Source organism: Hylobates moloch, unplaced genomic scaffold, assembly GCF_009828535.3.
Source record: "Hylobates moloch isolate HMO894 unplaced genomic scaffold, HMol_V3 SCAFFOLD_3, whole genome shotgun sequence".
Taxonomy (NCBI): Eukaryota; Metazoa; Chordata; class Mammalia; order Primates; family Hylobatidae; genus Hylobates; species Hylobates moloch.
Genome location: NW_026652278.1, coordinates 136755522 through 136765904, shown reverse-complemented (window position 1 = coordinate 136765904; position 10383 = coordinate 136755522). Strand labels below are relative to the sequence as shown.

The window sequence follows — 10383 nt, the reverse complement described above, 5'->3', positions numbered from 1 at the left end:
AGGTCACCCCTGGAGGGAGTGGGGGAAGTTGACTCACAAGTGGAGCTGACCCATCTTTCCTGTACTATAAAAGTAAGCCAGTCCTATACAATTCTGCTTGTACACCAATCTCAGTCTCTTATATGCAAAACATTATTAGGAAAAGCAAAAGTCATTTAGGAGGATGTCTTAAAAGATATTTCAAAGTATTCTTGTTTAACCTGAGTCTCATGTATATTATAATAATAATAATTGATATAGAAGCAAATTACTTACACTTGCCAGGCACATTTCTTAAGACTTTATTTTTATTTTTTATTTTTTTTGAGGCGGAGTCTCGCTCTGTCACCCAGGCTGGAGTGCAGTGGCGCGATCTCGGCTCACTGCAGGCTCCGCCCCCCGGGGTTCACGCCATTCTCCTGCCTCAGCCTCCCGCGTAGCTGGGACAACAGGCGCCCGCCACCTCGCCCGGCTAATTTTTTGTATTTTTAGTAGAGACGGGGTTTCACCGTGTTAGCCAGGATGGTCTCGATCTCCTGACCTCGTGATCCGCCCGCCTCGGCCTCCCAAAGTGCTGGGATTACAGGCGTGAGCCACCGCGCCTGGCCATTTCTTAGACTTTAACATTCGTTTAATCCTCACAGCAACCCTATGAGAAAGGCACCATTATTGCCCTCATTTTGCAGAGGAAGAAACTGATCCATAAAAAGTTTACCCAAAGTCACATTGCTAGGAAGCAGTAGAACTGGGGTTGAAACTCAGGCAACATGGCTGCAGAGTCTGGACTCTTGCCTAGTGAATACTCCATCTGTCTCTCACCCTCCACCTATCTCTGCCCTGGCTTTCTCTGGTCCCACACTTGCTGACTATTCCCCTTCTTCTTAGAACAGTCCAAAAGCAACTCTGACAACCCATATATGACTGGATTTCATATTCAAAGAAGCTCCTAATAGACCTAATAAGTCCTGCAGAGAAAGACCAAAGAATGACATTATTTATTTATTTTTAATGCAAATTGCCTTGTGTTCCCACTTGTTTACGGGAAAGAAGTGTACAGTCTCTTGTTACATGCATCGTTGAAATACTTTGAAGATTCTGAAACCGAGTTTAAGAACCACACATCAAATATTATCAATTAAATATTAACAAGCAAAACCCTCACAACCCCAGAAATTATTCAAACTCAGAGGAAATATTCTAGAAGGCTATGACCCATGGCATATTTGCTAACTGAAGTCCAAAAAAGTTCTCTGTTAAAGAGGAATTAATCCTAGTGAATTACAATTTCTTAATGCTTGAAGACAAATAATAGATAGATGAACTCCTCATGGCTTTAAATAAGTTGAATCCTACCCGGAACCTCATGGTAGAGGATGGAGAAAGCCATGAAATAAAGTTGCTAAAATAGGTATTGTGTGAATGTTGGTAAACAGAGACCACAGGATAAATCTTCTTGAAGTTTAACAAAGAGACCCTTCATTTCCTCCCTATTTACCAAGGGAGCTTATTTGCCTATGTTGGTGGCTTAGTCAAATACATATCCAAGTTTGACTCTCCTTATCTCTTTTCTCACTATGTGCTAATTTGGGATCCAAAAGTTTAAGGATGCACAGAAAGAATGTGCCAGGACCTGGGACAGACAATCCTAGAATGACCAAGGTTAATACTTCACTCCATATCCTTTGGATATTTAGTCTGCATGGTGGCAGATTTATAATGTGCACTGGTATTTACCTACCTGTTTCCGAATTTTCAGAGGTACACTGAGAGATGCTTTGAGCTAAGACATGCAATGTTTTCTACAAAAATGTGAGTATCCTGACAAATGCCATTTTAGGGTATTTGGAAAATTTTATTAATTCAATATATTACTGCCCTTTGATTTGTCACTCTGTGAAGGGACTGTTTAATCTATGGCTTTGTCTCTTTGTCTCTGTGTCTACATATTAACTTTGCTCAGAATTTGTTCATTCATCCATTCATTCAATAAATATTTATTATGCATCTACCTTGGGCCACTGAACAGCACCATTTATTATTTCCTGCCATGCTGATCTACTTTCTCTTTTTTTGAGATGGAGTCTCACTCTGTTGCTCAAGCCAGAGTAAGGTGGCACGATCTCCACTCACTGCAACCTCTGCCTCCCAGGTTCAAGCAACCTTCCTGCCTCAGCCTCCTGAGTACTTTGGATTACAGACGCCTGCCACCATGCCTGGCTAATTTTTGTATTTTTAGTAGAGACAGGGTTTCACCATGTTGGCCAGGCTGGTCTCGAACTTCTGACCTCAGGTGATCTGCCCACCTCGGCCTCTCAAAGTGCTGGGATTACAGGCGTGAGCCACAGCGCCTGGCCTGGTCTTCTTTCTACAAATACATTTGAATAATATACACTATACCCATGGCATTTCCTCCTGCCACCCTGCTTAGGATTAATTCACTAATCAAGAGCCATTTGAGTAGAAAACTGTAAAAAGGCAAAAAGGCAGCATAAACAGCATACAAATTTCACTGGGTATACTTTCTTGATGTTGGAAAGTAGGTATATTATGTGTCGTGAAGTATCTGTTTTTTTTTTTTTTTTTTTTTTTAACATCTAAGTGTTTATTAAGGTGAGTTTTTACAAACAAGCATCTATCCCAGTGTGGGGGATGAGGATGGGAGAGCAAAGCGGGGCAGGAAGATGAGGATTCTCATCTATTGATAATAAAGCTCCAGGTTCATCCCATCGTGGATTTCATAGTCCCCCAGAGACACGTGGTCCTTAAAAATCGTGTACCACTTCTTCAGGACAATCTTGTTCCAACGGGTGCCAGTTTGGGCTGCAATCAGCTTCTTAAGGTCCCCGATGGTATCATCCGTGTTGCATTTAACGCGGACCTTCTTCCCCAGACGGTCGTTGCAAACAACCTCGATCATCCTAGCTGGACCTCGAATCGCCTGGAACCTGCCAACGCCACCAGCTCCTCACCCGAGCGCTGAACCCCGGTCGTATCTGTTGTTTTGAGACACCAATACGTAGTACAACTTTTGAGCAAATTATGAAGATATTATTTTGAGCTAAAAATTTGTAATGTAAATGCCATACGATAGAGTTTGATGCTAGAGAAGGTGAATGCGTGTTATAAAAAGTTGAATGGAACGGAAATGCATTTTATAATAGCAGAACACTTTATATACTATGCCTTTCCCCACTCTCTGGTGAGTGTCAGACATTATCTCCTCAAGGCAGAATAGCTTGAGTGGCCAAACATTTCATAATGGCTTTTCTGTTGCTCATCACTAATTTTTTTAGAACGTCTCTAAAATTTTCTGAGTCCCTCTTATAATGGAACTCAACCTCTCAGACTTGTGAACTTTAGGTATTTGGAATATTCAAAGCCCAATACTGAATTTAAGGCCAAGATGTGGTATGAATCGTGGGATATAAAAGGAAGCAAAGTACCCGGATAAGACAAATACCAGGAATCTCATGTGTTCCTTTCATTTTATGGGTTTCCAAGGTGCTCAGGGAAGCAGAATTGGGAGGTGAAAGAATATATTCTTATTTGGGCAGTGGGGATTGGCAGGGGTAGTTATAAAATCTTTGTAGACGTTCCTCTCTCTGAGGCAGGCTCAGATAGTTTGACAGCTGTATTAGTTCCCCAGGGTTCCAGTTTCTTCACATCCTTACCAACACTTTCTGTAACTGTTACCATTACTTTCTGTTTTGGTAGTGGCTATCCCAAAGGGTGTGAGGTGATATCTCAATATCTCACTGTGGCTTTGACTTATATTTTTCTGATGATTAGTAATGTTGAACATCTTTTTGTATGCTTACTGGCCATTTGTATATCTTCTTTGGAAAAATGTCTATTTAAGTATTTGGAATATTCAAAGCCCAATACTGAATTTAAGGCCAAGACATGGTATAAATTGTAGAATATAAACAGAAGCAAAAAGGCTGCCATTAAAAAGTACCACAAACTAGATGGCATAAAACAACAGAAATTTATTATCTCTCAGTTGTGGAGGCTGAAAGTCTGAAACCAAGGTGCTGGCCGGGCCATGCTCCCTCTGAAACCTGTAGGGGAATCCTCCTTTGCCTCTTCCTAGTTTCTGATGTTTGCTGCAACCTTTGGTGTTCTTTGTCTGGCAGCTGGCTGCATCACTCCAATCTCTGCCTTCATCATCACATGACATTTTCCCTGTGTGTCTTTGCCACGTGTTGCCTTCTTACAAGGACACCAGTCCTATTGGATTAGAGGCCCACCCTACTCTAGCATGATTGCATCTTAACTAATTACATCTGCAACAACCTTATTCCCAAATAAGATCATACTCTGAGGTACTGGAGATTAGAATTCAACATATTTTTTGGGAGGAGGGACACAAGCAAGCCATAACAACAGTAATAATATGTGACAGGCAATAAAATGTTCTGAGAGTCATTGAGAAAAAATGGTTTTTGTGTCCTCTATTATTTTAAGAGCCCCAAGTGACTGGAGCTAGTGGGAAGAAAGTTTCTGGCACCAGTAACACCACTGGTTTTGCAAAAGAGGTGGTGTGATTTCTCAGATTCTTGATTTGAAATAAAGATGTAGTATGTGTAGCAAATCTCTAGGAAGCAATGACATTTCTAGAATTAAATAGACTGATAACTTTATAAGGGAAGAGCAGGAATAATAATAGTAATTTAAAGGTCTATGTGCAAACCATATATCTGATAAGGGGTTAATATTCAGAATATATAAAGAACTTCTACAACTTTATAACAAAAAAAGATAACTTGATTAATAAATGAGCAAAGGAATTAAATAGACATTTATCCAAAGAAGATATACAAATGGGCATTAAGCATATAAAAACATGCACAACATTACTAATCATCAGGGAAATGTAAGTCAAAGCCAACACCTTACACCCTTTAGGATAGCCACTACCAAAACAGAAAGTAACGGTAAGAGTTACAGAAAGTGGGCTAGGTGCGGTGGCTCAGGCCTGTAATCCCAGCACTTTGGGAGGCCGAGGCAGGTAGATCACCTGAGGTCAGGAATTCGAGACCAGCCTGACCAACATGGAGAAACCCCAACTCCATGAAAAATACAAAATTAGCTGGATGTGGTGGCGCATGTCTATAATCCCAGCTACTTGGGAGGCTGAGGCAGGAGAACCACTTGAACCCAGGAGGCAGAGGTTGCAGTGAGCCACGATCACGCCACTGCATTCCAGCCTGGGCAACAAGAGCAAAACTCCATCTCAAAAAAAAAAAAAAAGGAGTTACAGAAACTGTTGGTGAGGATGTGAGGAAATTGGAACCCTGGTACACTGTTGGGAATGTAAAATGATGCAGCCATTATGCAAAACAGTATGGAGGTTCCTCAAAAATTAAAAATAGAACTACCATATTGATCCAGTGACATGGTTTGGCTGTGTCCCCTCTCAAATCTCATTTTGAATTGTAGTTCCCATAATCCCCACATGTCGTGGGAGGGACCTGGTAGGAGGTAATTGAATCATGGGAGTGGTTACCCAGTGCTGCTGTTCTTGTGATAGTGAGTGAGTTCTCACAAGATCTGACCGTTTTATAAGGGGCTTTTCGCTCTTTGCCTGGCACTTCTCCTTGCTGCCATCATGTGAAGAGGGATGTGTTTGGTTTCCCTTCTGCCACGATTGTAAGTTTCCTGAGGCCTCCCCAGCCATGTGAAACTGCGAGTCAACTAAACCTCTTTCCTTTATAAATTAGCCAGTCTTGGGCAGATCTTTATAGCAGCGTGAGAACAAGTAATACATCCAGCAATTCCACTTCTAGGTATATATCCAAAAGAGTTAAAGATAAGGTTTCAAAGAGGTATTTGCACACCCCGCATTATTCACATTTGTAGCACCATTCATGACAGTCAAGAGGGGAAAGCAACCTGTTTATTGACAGATAAAGGGATAAAGAAAATGTGGTATGGACAAACAATGAAATATTATTCAGCCTTAAAAAATGAAATCCTGTCATAGGTTACAACATGGATGAACCTAGAGGATGTTATGCTAAGTGAAATAAGCCAGTCAGAAAAGACAAATACTGCATGATTCCACTTATATGAGGTGGCTAAAATAGTCAAACTCATAGAAATAGAAAATAGAATGGTGGTTGCCAAGGGCTGGGGGAAGAAACAGTGGGAAGTTTGTTCAGTGGCTATAGCATTTCAGTCATGCAGGGTGGGGGTGGTTCTGGGCATCTGTTGCACAGCAATATGCATGTGGTTGATGGTCTTGTATACTTGGAAATTGAAAGGGTGAATTTTATGTTGTTTGTGTGTTCGTTTTCTAGAGACAGTCTTGCTTTGTTGTCCAGGTTGCAGTGTAGTCCAGAGATCATATTTCACTGCAGAATTGAACTCCTGGGCTCAAGCCATCCTCCCCACTTCATCCTCCCAAGTAGCTGGGACTACAGGCGTGAGCCACCACACCCGGACTAAATTTTACTTTATCTTGTGTAGAGATGGGCTCTTGCCATGTTGCCCAGGCTGGTCTTGAACTGTGGCCTCAAGTGATTCTCCCACCTTTGCCTCCCAAAGTGCCAAGATTACAGGTGTGAGCCACTGCACCCAGCCTATGTTGTGTCTTTTTTCCACAATTGAAAATAAAGGCCAGGCACGGTGGCTCATGCCTGTGATACTAGGACTTTGGGAGGCCAAGGCAGGTAGATTGCTTGAGTATAGGATTTCAAGACCAACATGGCCAACATGGCAAAATCCTGTCTCTACTAAAAATACAAAAATTTAGCCAGGCGTGGTGGCATGCACTTGTAATCCCAGCTACTCAGAAGGTTGAGGTGGGAGGATTGCTTGAGCCCAGGAGGTTGAGGCTGCAATGAGCTGTGATGGTGCCATTGTACTTCAACAGAGCAAGACCCTGTCTCAAAAAACAAAAGGCCAAATATTTTTCTTAACAAATTGTTTCTAAGCCATGTCACAGTGAGATCACTGAGTAAATGCTAGTTAGGATAGGTAGGTTTGACTGTAACTCATACTGGCTGCTTAAATCAGTTAGTTCACTCCTCTGGAACTCACTGATCTACCTATTATTCTGTGGTGGAAGTATACATCACAGCCTGTTTTACCCATCGACCCTAAGAAAAAGTGCCTTCCAAACAGTTCTTGATAAATAAGCAGGAACCATATTTATGCTTTATTATCCCACCTTCTGAAACACAGATTGAGGTGAGCACCTGATTCTGGGAAACCTACCCATAGATTCCTCAGTGACCCCTGTTGCCACCAGAAGATTTCTGTCAGGAATCCAAAATTTGGAACCAATAAACTGTAAAGTGCTAAAGTAAACTAAAGCTCTAAAGTAATGAGATAAAATTTAAGCTAGAAAGGCCTTGATAGTCCATATAAAAAACAGTTATGAAAGAGTTAAAATCTAGAATGGTGCAGGAACAAGACGGAGAGAAGTACATGACTGAGACTTTCTGGTTCACGTGAGAATGGCCTGCATTCTTTTTGTCTGGTTTTCTGCAGTTCAAATATATGGTTATGTGTGGGTTTGATGTTGTTGTTTATTTATCCTGTTTAGTGTTCACTGAGTTTTCTGGATATGTGGTTTGGTGTCTGTCATTAATTTTGGATAGTTTTCAGGCATCATTACTTCAAACATTTCTTCTTTTTTCTCCTTTTAGTATTCCATAATTGTGTATCTTCGGGAATTTTCCAACAGTTTTTGAATGTTCTGTTCCATGCTTTTATTCTTTTTTATCTTGCATTTGAGTCTGTGAATTTCTAATGGCTTGTTTTAAGCTCACTGATCTTTTTCCTTGGCCATGTCGAGTCCACTGAGGAGCTCATTGAAGGCTTTTTTCATTTTTGCTAGTTTCAGAAATTCCTAGCATTTCCTTTTGATTTCTTCATAGAGTCTCCATCTCTCTGTTTACATTACCGATCAGTTGTTGCATGTTGTCTATTTTTCCATTAGATCTCTTAGTATATTAATCAGTTATTTTAAATTCCCTGTTTGATAATTCCAACATCTATGCCATATCTGAGTCTTGTTCTGATTATTGCTTTGTCTCTTCATATTATGTCTTTTCTTGCTTCTTGGCATATCTTGTAATTTTATTGAAATGTATACATGATATTGGGTAACAGAAACTGAAATAAACAGGCTTTTAGTGTGAGGATGCATATTAGTCTGGCTAGGAGTTGAGCTGTATCTAATATTTGGAGTAGGCACAGGTACTAGAGGCTTCAAATTCCTCATGTCCTTGTTTTTGTCTTTCCTCTTGACTTGAGGCTTCCTTAAGTACTCCTCAGAGAGAGAGTCTGTGTCTGGCATCTCTTATAACTGTAATCCACTATTACAATATTAAAGCCCTGGTGGTATGATGGCAAGGTTTAATGGGGGAGGGTCCTATAATCTTAAAATTAAATATCAGTCTTTTAATTGGTCCTGTGTTTCTGGGCTGTGACTTCACAAGTGTTTTTCCAGTGATATAGATTTCCCCTACTCCCACTCCCTTGTGCATTCACTGGCTACTGAGTTTTTAATCTAGTTGCCCCAAGCCCTGACTCCTATTGACTATGTTCCCCTCCCTCTTTTAGATGAGAAAAAAAAGCATCAGCTGGGAATGGAGTGGAAGGAATGCCATTATCCCAGCTGGGAAAAAGCTCAGACAGTCTTTTCCCCTGGAGAGTAGGCCTATGAGAAGGCTCTGGGCTTATTACATAATGATTTCTCTTTTCCGCCTTCTGCCAGAGCCATGAGAGGACTTTTTTTTTTTTTTTGGTTGAATCTCCACTGTGACAACACTGTTCTTGGAAGTACAGTCCGTGAAACTGTGGGGATTCCCCTAAGACTGCAACGTCCAGGAGTTTCTCACTTTTGCACTAGTCCAAACTCAGCCTCCAGCAATTCTTCAAAATAATCACTTAATTTTTCAAAACAATCTAATAGTTCATGGCTCCAGTGGTTTCTGCTCTAGATAAGCAGATCTTGGCTGCGACTGTCCGGGTGCACCTGTCTCTAGATTTCGGTGTGGTGCTTCCCTATGGGTCCAAAAGTCCTTGATTTTCAGTTTTGCCAGCATTTTCTTGTGGTAAGGATGAAGTGGTGATTTTCAAGTTCTTTATATGTCAGTTTAAAATGGAATCCTTATTGCCTCCATTCTTAGAGGCTAAATTTTGATTCCTGTCCTTGGATTTTCATGAGATTCTCTAAAATAAACCATTTTTTCTCTAGAGTTGGCTTGAGTAGGTCAACCACACAATCAAAAGACCTGTGTCTAAAACTTATTGCCTGCCATGCATCATAGCTTCTTCAACTGTTCAAAGGGGCTGGTTAGGCTAAAATAACTCTAAAATCCCCTATTAATCAGCTAGACATAAAATAAATAATACAAAAAAGATATCATGCTTTAACCAGTCCTCTTGAAGCTACTGATCCTTTGTTTGCAGATGCATCTTCACTGTTAGGAAGGGGAAATAGTAATTTACTATGGGGGCGATCAAAGAAAAATATTGTACTTGTAAAACTGCATCAGGGAAGGATATTTCTAATAAATAACGGTATTATTGCCACAAAAGTTCAACTATATGACAGCTGACAATATGAACCTCACTTGTGTGTGTTTCAGTGGGTATAGAGTTGACCCTTGAACAACATGGAGGTTGGGGTGCCAAAACCCCACACAGTCAAAAATCCATGTATAACTTTTGACTCTGCAAAAAGTTTACTAATAGCTTACTGTTGATCAGAGGCCTTACTGATGATATCAACAGTTGATTAACATATATTTTGTATGTTATGTGTATTATGTACTGTATTGTTATAAAAAAGTTAGAGGAAAGAAAATGTTAAGAAAATCATAAGAGAAAATATATTTATCACTCATTAAGTGGTAGTGGATCATCATGAAGGTCTTCATCCTTGTCATCTTCACGCTGAGTAGGCTGAAGGAGGAAAAAGAGGGGTGGCTGGTCTTGCTGTCCCAGGGGTGGCAGATGTGGAAGAAAATCAGCATGTAAATAGACCCACACCATTCAAATTCATATTGTTCAAGGGTCAACTGTATTACCAATAATTAGGTAATTAAACCTTTTCATGAAGATTGAATCTTTTAATATAAGACACCAATCAATAATACTTATGTCTCACTTTATTCCAAAACAGATTAAAGTATCTGTAATAGATCTCTTTTTTGTCTGCCTGGCATCCTATTTGATTCTGTGACTATCAAACCTCTTATTTTGGGGAAATGATCTTTCCTCAACTCCAATCAATCATAGAACCCACATCCCTGGCCATGGAGATGGACCTATGACCTGTCAGGCAGACCAGTGAGAATGCTCCCCTGAGACTTTCAGAATTAGGTTGATGGAGATAGGGGAAATCCTTCCTGTGGACCTAAGTGCTGCTGTTGCCATATTTCCAGC

The 10383-nt window shown here is 40.5% G+C and overlaps 1 protein-coding gene across 1 annotated transcript; it reads right to left on the bottom strand.

Moving 5' to 3' along the window:
• Positions 1-2563: 2563 nt before the first annotated feature.
• Positions 2564-2969, bottom strand: LOC116480144 (ubiquitin-like protein 5). The gene has a single exon (XM_032172085.2). It carries the CDS (start codon positions 2894-2896, stop codon positions 2675-2677), a length of 222 nt encoding a protein of 73 aa, XP_032027976.1. The 5' UTR covers positions 2897-2969; the 3' UTR covers positions 2564-2674.
• Between the last annotated feature and the right edge of the window lie 7414 nt (positions 2970-10383).